At 36.5% G+C, this 14127-nt stretch overlaps 1 protein-coding gene across 2 annotated transcripts in view; it reads right to left on the bottom strand.

Moving 5' to 3' along the window:
* Positions 1-13562, bottom strand: part of itm2ba (integral membrane protein 2Ba) — a 32564-nt gene extending 19002 nt beyond the window's left edge. For both annotated transcript variants that reach the window (XM_023273781.3, XM_023273782.3), the window contains exon 1: positions 13340-13562. In XM_023273781.3, coding sequence (XP_023129549.1) covers positions 13340-13423 — 84 coding nt within the window. In that variant the 5' untranslated portion in view covers positions 13424-13562. The remainder of the gene's footprint in view (positions 1-13339) is intronic.
* Between the last annotated feature and the right edge of the window lie 565 nt (positions 13563-14127).

The following is a 14127-nucleotide window of genomic DNA, read 5'->3' as shown; positions in this document are numbered from 1 at the left end:
TGCTTGCTTGTTGACTGTAGAAGAAGGTGATGTTTCCAGAAAAAATTGTGAGAAATGTTTTATGTGACACTGATATTTGTCTCTAACTTAAAACTGAGAAAAAATAAACTAACCCTGAATGGTCATTTTTGCGGAGCACAGCTGCATTTCAGAGATGATTTTTTTATACTCTACATTTGTCAAATATTAATGTTATTACTGTGCAGAGTGTGTTTTGTACTCATGAAGTTTTGTTTTTTTAATATTTCAATTCCAACATTTCTTACGTTATGTTTTCAAGCTTTTGCAGGTTGTTATTGGTGCTTTGCTGCATTTCTTGGTGCATTACAGACACCTATAAGACAGTGGAAAAAACGAGAAACCACGGCACATGAATGACACAACAAAAACACTTGCCTGGTGACATTATCAGACGTTTCAACTAGAATTTTGCTAAATTTAGTTGACAGGACAATACTGAGACTTTATGAATAAGGAAACGCACTCTGCACAATAATACCATTTACATTTGGCAAATGTAGAGTTTAAAAAGTCATCTCTGAATGCAACTGTAATTTAAATTTTTTGTTAATGGTGTCGTCAGAATCATACATGTGGATAGCAGTAGTTTATAGAATAACATAAAATAAAGGCATCAAAAAATCATTAGAACTGCGAAGATTATTTGATTACATTACAGAAATTTAATAATTAATAATGCACTAATTCTTATTTTTTTAGGCACAAAAAAAACGAAATTTTACTTTGTTCCAGGCAGAATTAGATTATTTTTTCTCAGTTTTATATTGTAAATTGAGTATTTTTGTGTTAAAGGTGGCACTGATCTCCTGATTAATTTAGTTTGACACAAATATCAGTGTCACATAAAGTATTTCATTCTCTGGAGTCTTTTTTTGTAGACTTTTTGTGGCAGTTTTAAATGTTTTTTGTTCTCATACTTACTAATTTGCCTGTTTTGTCTTTTTGATTTCACCTGGACAAAAAAAAGCTACTTCATCCTTGGTTTTCTCATTAATTAGTGTAAAAATATTAAAATTTTGTATTTCCCCGTACCTAAATGTGGTTCAGTCGTCCAATAAATGTCTTAAGCGGATCAACCCATGTGCCGAGCATCAGTTCACCTAACCAGCTTGTGTTTCTGTTTCTGTGGAGACAGGTGAGTATCGGTATCCATGACAGGTTTCATTTCAGGCTACTGGCACTAACACCTGAAACTCCATCCTCTGCTCTGAGATGCATGCAGCCACTGGGTTACGTTAGTAGGAAGAGGATGTTGAGGAATATGCAACAAAGGAAGGCAGCAAATTGTTTTTTGATGTTGAGACAATTAACCGACTATCAAAATAGGTGCCGATCAAACAAACGTATGTTTTCTGGTGATGTGGAAAGTACAGAAATTACTGGAAGGATGTTCTTCCATTCTAAGATTCTCAAAGATCCAAAAGTAGATCGTGGTGTACTTACAGAGGGATTTGAGAGGAAGAACTAAATTATATTTGCCACAAATCCTATTAGGGGTTTCATAAAGTGTATTTACAGGTAGGTAAATCCTGAACTTAGAGCTCCAAAACAAATCTAAAAAGAGGAGGATCCCTGTAAGGCCTCATGAATGTGATCATCATGTTATGAGGAGCAGCAGCTCTGCAGGTCTGCACTAGGTGAAGGGTGTCTGGGCCTCAGAGCTGCTGTATTTGTATCCGCCCGGTTGGTTAATCCTCCCTCTTCTGGAGTTTTAGTGGTCGGCGGCGCCCCGTGGGAGGCAGCTAAAGCTCCCTGTCTGACTGATTAGCCTGTAATCCTTTTCAAGCAGTCCACATGCCTGAGACGACAATCGGAGAATGCACAGACTGTGAACAGCATTGAGGAAAAGTTTGGTCTGTAATTACGTGTTCTGTTGTGTCTGAAGGTAACAACGGCCAAACTTTCATCAGAGATGAGACTAAGCAGGCGATTTGTCTCCATATATTGGTCTGTAGTCTAAATCTGACCCCTTTCCCAACTGCAATATATACCCGGAGATCAGAGAGAATCCTCAGAAGTGATGCTGGCATTGCTTGCATATACTGCTACTCTGTCGGTGTCACTTCTCCTGATATCCATAAACCTTTCTCGCAACCTAAGTCAACTGGATCTCCAGTGCGTTTCTCTGTTTCTGCCTCCTCATCCTTTCTCGACCTCGCTAAACTTCCACAACTTTTCATTTTTTCCCTCCTACAAATAATGATGCCAGATTGGTAGCATTTTGCAGTTGATTTGCAAATAGAAAGTGGCAGCCAGGAAAGGAAGCACTACAATTTACACAACCTACAGCGTTAAGAATGAAAGAGACGGCTGATTTAAGACTGAAAAAAACGATTAACAAACAACTGTTGTCGATTAACAGACTGATTATTTTCTTGAGGTATCAGTTGGTCTGTAAATGCCAGAAAAAAGCAGTCAGATACAGATGAGTAAAATGCAGAAAAGCAGCAAAGCTGGTGAGACTGGCCAGTCAACTAATGATTTATGCTCTAATTCCTGTAGTGGTTGAGATGCCTGCAAAAAGACCTTTTAATACGTTACTTTCTGAGCTGAAAATATATCTAACAAAGTCAGCTATCCACTCAAAAGAGACGCTTAAGAGACGAATTAATGAGCTAAAACTGGGGAATCTTGTTGCTTGAGGGCCTGCAGAAGCTTTGCCTTCATTCGCACCATATGTTTATATGCTCAAAATGACCCAGATAAAGATACTGAAGCTGTGGATTCGTCCTGCCATCACAAAACTGGAGCAGACAGAAGATACCTGCCAACAGGTGTCTAATAACTAACATGTTGATATGTCTTTTACCTTATATAAGCTTTGATTTGACATGTAAAAAATAGCATGAATTGTAGTAAACGGATCAGAAAATACTACCCCCAAAAACCCCTTTTAATGCGGGCAAAACTGAAGTGTCTAGTTTGAATAAATTGATGATCAGAAATGACTGCATCTGTCAAAAATGATCAATAAATCTACAATTGTTCCAAGACTACTGCTTTTTCAAAAGACTGGCTAGCCGTTGCCATCATTCAAGACTTTAATATCACTGATGATTTACTGATTTAACACATAAAAACTTTATAGTTTAATAAATTCAGCAGTAATTAAGTCATTATTGCCAGCAGCAGTCTGGCAGGCACTCTGGGTTCATCGGGTGTCAAGTTTTACACAATAAATTATAAATATATAGATAAATGAGGCATCAAATGCAGGAATGCAGCAACAAGTGCATACATGCAACCTGAATATACATGTATAAAAATAAAGTTTCACTCCAACACACCCATCATAATCAGGGTAACACCTAAAGCCAGAACGTCTTAGTAAAGCTGCGTTAACAGCAGAATGTCTCCGTATACATGTATCTGCTTCTGCTCGGCCTCTATAAAACCACGTTTACTTTTAGAGGTCTCAATAAAGACACTCGGCCTCAGCAACCGACAACCACATCAGTGCTCCAACAATAACCCGGTTGCTCAGTTTGCTATTTATGGACAAAAAAAAATACCTTTGTTCAACTTTTTATAGTTGGCCAACTAACATAAATCCACTTTTCTAGATGCTTTATTTAATTTTATGTGATAAGAATTGAATAGCTCTGGAGTTATTTGGCTGCAGATCAAATCAGACTGAGGATCAAAGTAAAAAAATTAATAAATAAAAGGTTATTGTCAATATTTTCAACATTTAAAGGCTAAGTGATTGACATGTAGAGGTTCAGCTGATGTTGAGTTGGTTTTATGACACCAGTTGGTACCAAAATCCTAGAAACACCCAGAATCTAACAAGCAGATAGCACAAAAACACAAAGAAAATTCACAATTTTAGTTTGGGAAGATTCTCAGTAATTGTCAGTACATAGCATCGCTGCATTTAAGTGATTTTTTTTTGTATGTATGTATTTAGTATATAAGCCTACAATGTATGTGGTTTACTTATCCGTTTTGACACTTCCTGCATGCGGGTTGATAAGGTTCAAACTTATCTTGTTAAAAATCAGATAAGAAAGGATGAGAGAAGACAATTTACCACCATCTGGGACTGTTTTTGACACTCAACGCTAAAAACAAATGTGTATACTGTTAAAACACAACGGTTCCACATGGCCCAACATGATTCATGCTTCATCTTTAAATCTTTTTGTATTTCTATTTTGTTAATTAAAACTGGCTCCAAAAAGTGTGTCAGTTTTCAGTGCAGAATTGATGGTTGAAGGTAAACGAAAAGGACCCAGACATCCAGGTGTAATTGTTTTCTGTTGATTTGTGCTCTCTGCTGTTATAACAGTTGAAGAAAACGGTGTCAGTACATTTGTTCACCGATTGTAGATCAATGTATCCGAAACATCAATGCATGAGGTGATGCCTTTCAGCTGTCTGTACGACAAATCTGTCACAATTTCAGTGCAGGAGAAGACCTTTAAGTAAAGCAAGTTTCTTTGGTGTCCAAAAATGTGTTCAAGTTAAGTTTGAAAATGTAAAACTTGCCAAGTTAAGCTAATTAAACATGAGAAAAAAGGCTCAGTAAACTGATTATATTAAGCTGAACTGTTCAGCAACATGCACAATGTTTACATTCGCTTTACATTTTTGCAGTTTGCAGAGTCACGTCATTATTTCACAAGAGGAATTTGCAACCTTAGAGCCATTTTGTACCGGAGTGAGTACAAAAGCAGCTGTCAGTGGTTTATTGTTTAATTATAAATGCTCACGGGACTGAACTTGCTTTCAACCTACTTTATTATCACATAAAGAAACAACCATGGATTAATTTGAGATGTAATAAAGACACAGGGAAAGTTTCCATCGTGTCTGTTGTCCTCAAATTGCAAAACAGAAGTGTCTCAACAATGCATGAGGGGAAATCTGCCCAAACATTTGTTGTGTTTCTTTAAAAATGGAACATTTAGAAAAGTTCTAGCAAGCTCTAATGTGGTCTGAAGACTGTTCAGCTTTAGAGGAAAAGATCACTCTTCTAGGTTCTTGTATGTTGTTGTGTAGTGTACCTGCTTCCCCTTACAAACACTACAGACGCTGACGTTCCACGGCCAGCCACAGCTGTAGTTAATTTGAGAACAGAGTTGTGAAAGCTGATCTCTGATGAGCGCCACCCACGCATCACCGTTGCGAAGCAGCTCGGAACGAACGCTGAGCTGCAGCTGGCCGAGAAGGATGCAAACCCTGCAGCTGCTGCCTCAGCTCAGTCGCTGATGTGATCTTTTTCTGCATGGAGTCGACAGCACAGCGTGACGCGTTAACGTGCTGCGGAGATAAGCTCAGGTGCTTCTCAGCGTTAACCTCGGGATGAGCCGGCTAGAGGTTATTCTCAGTGTTTTCTCTGTGGGAGTTCTGCCGAGAAGGTCAATGTTGTATTTTACCGATTTTATCCTTTAAAACTCTACTTTTTTATATTGTCTTGTGTCACTTTTACATGTTACTGTGCCTTCATGTGCTACTGTAAAGTATTTTGAATGCCTTTTTTTAAATAAACTTGTTTAGAATGAATTAATACATCAAAATAAGCAAGTAAATGAATTAAGCATATATTCAGTGTGCTATCCAAGGAATCAATCAATAGAAAACTGTTAATTTCCCAACTGAATAATAAAACTTTACGGTAACGGCAGCTCCATCGTGTAAATTTTATTATTTTCTAGATTTTTTTTTTAAAAATTCCAAATATCATGTTTGAACTTTAAAGACATCACTTTGGGATCTTCTAACTTATTTAAGTATTAAATAAGTATTTTTTCACATTTTGCACAAAGACAGACTGAGTTTACTGATGCAGATAAAACACTGATGAATCAAACTATTGTTTTGGTCATTTTTCCAAACAAAAAATAAATAAAAAATTCAAATATCTGCTGACCCCAACTACCAAAATGTGATTTATTTTCTGTCATACCTAATAGTTTTGGAGTTTGGACTGTTAAAGTACAAAACAAGCTACCTGAAAATCATCATCTTGGAGAAACTACAGTTGCCACAATTCACAATTTTACAACATTTTATCTGCAAAGTGTTAAATGAGCTATTTGAGAAGACATTCGTCTGATTAATCAATAATGAAGGAAACAAAGAGCTGTAAAGTGTTATAGCAGGTAGTGGCATTATTTGCATAAAATTGGTGCAAGACAAACACACTGGAATAATCAGCAGGTTGTTACTTGGTGGGAAAACTGCTCATGCAAATCCTGATGCACACACTGATCTTGCTTTTGTATTTTAATACCATGAAGTAATATTTGCATCATGTAAATCACCTTCCTGAACTGAGAACAGTGTTTCAGTCAGTGACGGATTGTGTTGTTTGAAAGCTCCATTTATACTTCTGCTTATTAATTTTTCAGTTGTTTTCCATTAGGGCTGCTACTAAAGACTATTTTTCCTTCTCTAACCCATAAAGTACTTTACCAATTAGTCAGTTAATCAATTAAACTATTCATTACCCTATAAAAGTTAATAAATGGGAACAGTATCAGTCCAAACAACTCCTGCACCTTCAATTAAAATGAATTAAAGTCAGATTGTTGTCTAAATATTTTTTCAAACACTTAACATAAATTCTAATGCGGCAGGCAAATTACTTTATGGCTTTATCAGTTTATTTAGCAGCTACAAAGGACAAAGGATGTTTAAAAATCTCTTCCTACTAATGAACAGACAACACTTGTTGTTCTGTCTGTTTTCTCTTTGGGTGCTTGTGCAAACCACCTTTTCGCTTTTAAGAGATACAAGCACAAAGTGAGATGATCTGCAAAGGAGTTTGTTGACTGAAGTAAATATGAAGGCAATAAATGAAAGACCAGCACTAGAACAGTAACAAACATCTAACTTTGCAAGAATGAATGTAAAAATGTGCTGCTCTGTGTGAATAACAGGGCTGCGACTAATGATTATTGTCACTTTGATTGTTTTCTCAATTAATCTATTAGTTGTTTGGTCTCTAAAATGTCAGCAGAGTTAAAAACGACAATCTATGTTTAATCAAATATCTTGTTTTGTCCACAACCTGAAGATATTCAGTCTCAGAGGAGGAAAGAAAATGTGAAATCTGACAATTTAGATTCATTTGATCCCAAGTGGCCCACACCAGTAAAATCATAGCATATTAACCGATAAATAATCACAACTCCAATTTTTTCCTTCGTTTTCGTGCAAAAAAGTACATTCTAAAGTTCAGTTTTAAAAATGTTATACACCTCAGTTTATCATTTACATACTACAGCTTACAGATCACAGTTATCGTTATAGTATTTTACTTTATGATCAAAATGACAAAAGTCAGACAAAAAACCCCACAAAAAACAACAAAAAGAAGACAAACTATTACAAAAACGAGACACAAAGTGACCAAAAAACAAACGACACGAAACAAAACAAAAAAAGAGACAAAAAATGACAAAAAAAGAAACAAAACGACAAAAAATGGACAAAAAAAACACAAGCGAGACAAAAAGGAAACATAAAACGACAAAAGTCAGACAAAAAAAATCAAAAACAAGACAAAACATTACAAAAACGAAGCACAAAACCACAAAAGAACAACGAACAATCTAGTATTTTACTTTATGATCAAAACAACTTGTCAAGGTCCAGAAATTCTTTTAAATTTATAGTTTTACAAATTTACAATTTTCTCTGTAATTTTTACACTTTACAAAGTCATCTTAGGTGTCTGACTGGAACCTCTGGCGGGCTGCTTTAGGCCCGCGGGCCGCATGTTTGACACCCCTGACCTAAACCCTGTTACTAAAAACAGCCACTGAGACATTTACAGAGAAGAAAATAGACCAAGCTCAATATTTATTCTTTCTTAGTTTAGCTTTTCCCTAAATACCGCGTCACACATGTCTGAACAGTTTCATTCAAGCGGCTTTTTTGTGTTTCATGTTATATTTAAGTAATACTTAGAGCCACATGTGTATATTTGGTCTGTTTGTTCACACAACTTATCTGCAGAAAATTAGCTGATCTTTGGAGTCCATCTATTGCGATTAATTGTTAATTGTTGTGTTAACAGAATGACAGAAAATAACGAGAATGAAAGATGGAATTTCCCTTCGCCCAAGACGACGGTTTCAAAATGATTGTTTTATTTCACCAACATCCATAGACAACAACAGAATGAAAGAGAAAGAGGGAGGCTAAAGATCACTTCACCCTCACGGCTGTTGTTTTTATTAATCTAAAACAGAGCAGATGAACTCAGATGTACAGGTGGCACACACTGCTCAAAGTTCACCCAAGACGTTTAACAACCTGAATCACCGGCCTTGAATGTTTTCACCATAAAAACGATGAGCTGAGTTAGTCGGTTGACCTGCTTAGCTCTGATATCCGTGGTGGTCGTGGTCGTGTCGGCTCACGAGAACTTCTCACTGCTTTGCTAAACTATCAGCGGACTGTGAGAACCAATCGAGGCTTTTCAGTGGAGATTAATGGCCAGCAACACACACCAGCAGACAAACAGGAAATAGAGCAATCGAAAAAATGTCTGGACTACATTAGGTCAATACGAGTGTCACACTACTTCCTGCAAACCCGCTAAGAATCAATGGCTGCATGTGAACACGAGACTTTATCGATTCCTGAGGGGAAATTCACACAAAAAAATAGCAGACAGGGATGGACAAAGAGTCTGAGGAAGCAATGGATATCAGTAAATATCTGCTTACACACCAACTCAGACACAGTGCTACTGTGTTTGTCTACCGTCAGCTGGATTCGTATCTTTTTGGCTCAGTTGACCTTGCAGATTTAGGTAACCCAACTCCAATTTTTACATCACATGACTCCGATCTAAAGGTTAAAGGAAAAGCACGTCCTTATTTACTCATTTACAATCTCTGCTACAAAGTGCAAAAAATCAGCTCCCACTCAGTCGAAGCCGACTGGTGTTTGACGAGACGCTTCAGTCAAACTGAAAGGAGCAAAATACTGAAGTTATTTCCATGTCTCAGAACAGAACAGCTTCAGAAACCACAACTTTTTTCCTTCCAAATGATAATTAGAGCTCCAAGAATGAAGCAATTAAGCGTTCGATTGTTACTTGAGGCTTTAGTCTACAAATCTGAAAAAAACTAATCACGTTATTGTAGTTTTTTTGTTGAACAATGAATAAATTCTGCTTTACTTTTTAACCATTTATAGCATCAGACATATTCAAAGAGCTTGGGTATTTTTTATGTATTATCTTTTATTTTATAGTACTGAAATCTTTGTATATATTAAGAGATCCAAGGCAGCAGTCAAGCAAGCACAGTAACCAAGAGCCAAAGAGCCATGAGGGTTGAATATTTTGATAATCTAATAATCATTTTTGTCTTTTTTTCAAGTAAAGGCATGAAACATTTGCTGGTTCCTGTTTGGAGCCTTTTGGAGGCCGACCAGCACAGCAGTTTCCTGCTTCGGGAAGCAGAACAGCAGGAATATTTCCATGAAGGCGAAGTGGATGAGGCTGTGATAAGCTCGCATCAGGACGGTATGTCTGTGCAGACGTCAGCTGTAACAAATGATGATTTTAATCTGCTTCAGGATGAGATGAACAAAGCGACCGTTTCCTCCAAGTATGTAAATGAGACCCAGATAAATCCACAGAGGTCGTCGGAAAAACACTTTGACGTGCACCAAGAAGTTCTAAACGTTTTACCAGAGCTGTGATTTTGATTATCTGTCCTTCAGCTGTTGATTATTTTCTCTAGCAATCATTTGTTGGGCTGAAAAAATACACAATTGTACAACAATGCAAGTCCAAGAGAAGCAACAAAAAGCAGCAAATGTTTTTAATTTTTTTTAAACATTAGTCTTTAATGAGCTATGTAATTTTCTACCATTTCAACTAATTGTTGCAGCTCTGATCTTTTGAGTCACTAAATTATAGTTTATACAAATTATCTGAGTTCCATTCATTATGAATTGACCTGCAGATTCAAGAAGAATTTTCTTGACTAAACGCTTAAAAAAACAGCAGTGGTTAAAACTTTGTCTTATTTTTTTTGCAATAAACAGCACAAAACGCAGAGAAATTTACCGTAGTTTACTGTCTTATGTGAGGAGCTACAAAAAGCAATAAAAAAGTTGATTATAAAAATATGTGGGTGCTGCAGAAAACCAAGAAGCTTTTCTCCATTGAATGATTAAATTACTACCAAAATAGTTGCAAATGGTCTCAGTTTTGAAATTTACTGTGGAAAATGAATCAGAGTTTAACTTTGACTTAATTTTAGGATTCTAATTGCCAATATGACATTTAACCACACCAGTATTGGCATATGACTGAAGATTATTTCATTTTTCATGCATTTTAACGCCACATTTTAACTTGATTAAACAACAGAATGTAAAATGATAAATCGGAGGTTAAAAATCTGCACTAAATCTTCATGATTCATGACAATTTTACTGAATTTTGGAGACAGAACTATGCAGAACCTTACTAGTAGTGATGCACTGACAACAGCAGAATTCAGTCAAATCCAACTGAACCAACCTCGGTAATTTAAATTAAATTGGGATCATCATTGAATAGACTTGTTTGGTCTATAAATTGGAAGAAAATGGTGCAATATTCAGATCAGTGTTTCCCAAAGCCCAAAATGATGTCCTCAAATGTCTAAGATATTCAGTTTACTGTCATAGAGAAGGAAAAAAAATGAAAATGCTAATATTTAAGAAGCTGCAAAGAGAAAATTAAGACTTTTTTCTTTATATAAAATACTTAAACTGATAAATCAATTAGCAAAATAGCTGTCCATTAATTAAATAACTGACAACTCAATTTTAGGATTCCGAATGGCAATATGACACTTAACCACGCCAGAATTGGGTATGACTGAAGATTGTCACTTTTTGTACATTTTAATGCCACATTTTAACTTTAATTAAAACAGGATCATCATTGAATAGACTTGTTGTTTGGTCTATAAATTGGAAGAAAATGGTGCAATATTCAGATAATTTTTTTCCAAAGCCCAAAATGACGTCTTTAAATGTCTTGTTTTGTCCACAAGCCAAAGATATTCAGTCTACTGTCATAGAGGAGGAAAAAAAAAAACAGAAAAAGTTCACATTTAAGAAGCTGGAATGAGAAAAAGAAGATTTTTTCTTTAAATAAGATACTTAACAAAATACCTGGACATTAACTAAATAGCTAATAACTAATCAATTATTCAATTAATAGCTGCAGTTCAAATAAGGAGATCAGTGCTGATATTCAGCTCCAAAAACCTGAACATCTATTCAGCTAACAAACTACTTTGGAGGGTTTAGTCGGGGATTTGAAAGGATTGAGACTTGATTAAGAAAAAATGCTTCTGGTGGGTTTTTCTACTGCACATGCAACTTCTCCACCAAAAATCCCCCCAATAAAAGTCTGAAACTAAGTAGAGAATCAGCTGTGTTGGCGCACACTTCAATCCCCGAGAGGAAAACATTAAGCTCCGATTATCAAGATAAGAGTCAGTCAGAAAGTCGGAGGGGGAGGTGAAAACCAAGGCGTGCTAACACCTTACAGTCTGCAGCCGCAACAACCACACAGACAGGCAGACAGTGTGAAACTGAGGAAAGGCTTTCAAGACAAAATATTCTCACGACTGCATGAAAATCTCCTGCTCTAGAATTACCCCGTCCGCGTAGGTTTTCCATTCATCCTGCATCTAGAACTTTTATATAGTTTCTTTTGCAACTAATTCACTGAAGGTGTTGTCACATTTCAGCTCTCTAACGATGAATTTAACCTCCAAAGAAATATTTGTCTGCCTGCAAACAGAGCAGAAACTTCCCAAAACAGAAACAGAGCGGCTTCTTTCACAACAGGGTGGAGGCCGAGCAGCAGACTCAAGTTTCTACTAGACTTTACCCTCACACGCCTCAGCAGTCAGTGTTTTAAAACCCCAATCAGCTCTGAGCGGCTGTTCAACCCGTTTGCAGAGCTGACTCATACATCACTCGCTGCTATTTTGCGATTTCTCTCGCAAATGAAACTCAAAGCAGATTTGTCATATTTCTCAGCAATCAAGCTTTCAATTCTGGAAAAAAACAACTGCATAATAACTTCTCCGGGACTCCTACATAAGGGGATGTTCTCAATCAGGAAGCATCTTCTTTGTGAGGAACTACAACGCTCTTCTGTTGAGTTTAAACACCAAACAGCAGTTATTTGCTGAGACGTGGAGAAGATAAATAAAAACAAAAAAAATACCCCTGGTCACAGCTAAAACGTCCGTGAACCTTGCATGTGGGGAAGGGCATTTCCTCTGTTCTGCTTTCTATTTTGCGAGAGTGACGCACTTTATTAAAGGAGATAATGAAGTTTGAATCGACTTTTTATTCAAATTTACCGACAAAAGACAACATTGAGCAGCGAAAAAGACACCATGAGATAAATAAATGTAAAGAAACGATGAGGAATAGGTTTGAAAGCAGTTACTAGAGCTAACAAACATTAGAAAGACATTAAATCTCCAGTTAAGTCCAAGATTTTCAAGTTTTTCCTGCTAAAAGTTGCTTGTCTTTCTCAAAACCAGTCATTTTCTTTATGTTTGTTTATGTATGTTGTTAAAAACGTGTTAAATCCCAAAAATTCTAACAATACTAAGCCAAAAAATACACCAGCGTTAACATCTTGCAGGTAAAACCCTCGTGATTGTTTTAAGATATAATATTTGTCTTTCCTTTCAGGCTTGTATTTATTGTTCTACTGGTTACAGGAAATACTACATGTGTTGGTTAGCTTTCATGGCAAACAAACATCCTGGGAACCTTCAGGGAATGTTTCCTGACGGTTAGTTTTTGCATAAATTTGCAGGTTTGTTGAAAAGGGATAAACGGGAAACGTTCCCTTCTAGTTCCCTGAAGGTTCCCGAAGTCAAAAAGAACGTAAACAATGAGAGAAAAAAACAAACAAATAGCACGTCTTGGTGTCTTTTCAGCTGCACAACAGACAACACTTTACCTTATCGCCAAATCAATCTAAAAGCTGTATTTTATCGCTTTTTAAGGAAAAAAATGACAACTTTCACGATAAAAGCTGAAATTCAAACGGACAAGAGACTCCGGCTGCACCTTAAACTGTCTAAATATTATGTTTGACGAAGAAACGTTAGCAAAACTGTCATTTTAAACAATATTACGAACATAAAACACGTCACAGGTCACAGTTTAAACTATGAACAAGTGGCAGAAGCAGTGAAAACGTGTGCAGACATGAGCTACACAACACCGCAGTGTGTCTGCGCGTTTGTTATAAACTGCGTATTTTTCGCAGCGAGCAGAAAGCTGACGTTAGCGCCGTTAGCCATTTTCTACTCACTTTGTCCTCCTCGGCAATAAGAGTTTCGGCGTCCTTCTTCACATCCTTCTGGGCCAAAGCCGAGTTAAAAGACACTTTAACCATCCTGGAACAGACGCCGGCGAACTCCGAGCGGCGGGAAACGCGACGGAAAAAGACGTAAAAACGGGATAAAAGCAGAGGGGATTCGCTCCGAAGTGAAGAAGTCGCTCTTCTCTCCGGCCAAGTCTGGACTGTTGTGATAATGGAGACGTCAAGCTGCCGGAAACCCACCGCACCGCTACAGGAAAGGATTCAAAATAAAAGCATTAAAGGCGGAAGCGTGAATTTGGAGGAGAGAATGAAACAACCAAATGTTTTACTAAAGCAAAGTAACACTACACTGAAAAAAACGTTCTGTTACATACAAAGGCTTTCAAAAAATATATCCAAGTATGGGTACCAAAGTTATTTTAGCACTAAAATATATTACTAGTAATGATGATTTCTTTTAATTTAAAGCAGCTTTGAAAAAAACTAATTTACAGCGTTTTACAACATAAACACATTAAAAATAAACACTAAAATATTAAAATAATTTGGGATACATTTTTGTTCATTATTACCATTAATTTTAACAAATTTTATTTAACATGATTTATTTTTTGTCTTTCACTCATTTTCTTTTATCCCAAGTTTAATTTTTGTTGACATTTTACATGCCAGTGTACTATAACTAGTACTATCACTATTACTACTACCACTACTACTACTAGGAGTAATTCCAATAGCAACACTACATTTAAAAAAACACTCTATTGCAAGTTAAG

Source organism: Amphiprion ocellaris, chromosome 11 (genome assembly GCF_022539595.1).
Source record: "Amphiprion ocellaris isolate individual 3 ecotype Okinawa chromosome 11, ASM2253959v1, whole genome shotgun sequence".
NCBI lineage: Eukaryota > Metazoa > Chordata > Actinopteri > Pomacentridae > Amphiprion > Amphiprion ocellaris.
This window is presented reverse-complemented; position numbering and strand designations above follow the sequence as displayed.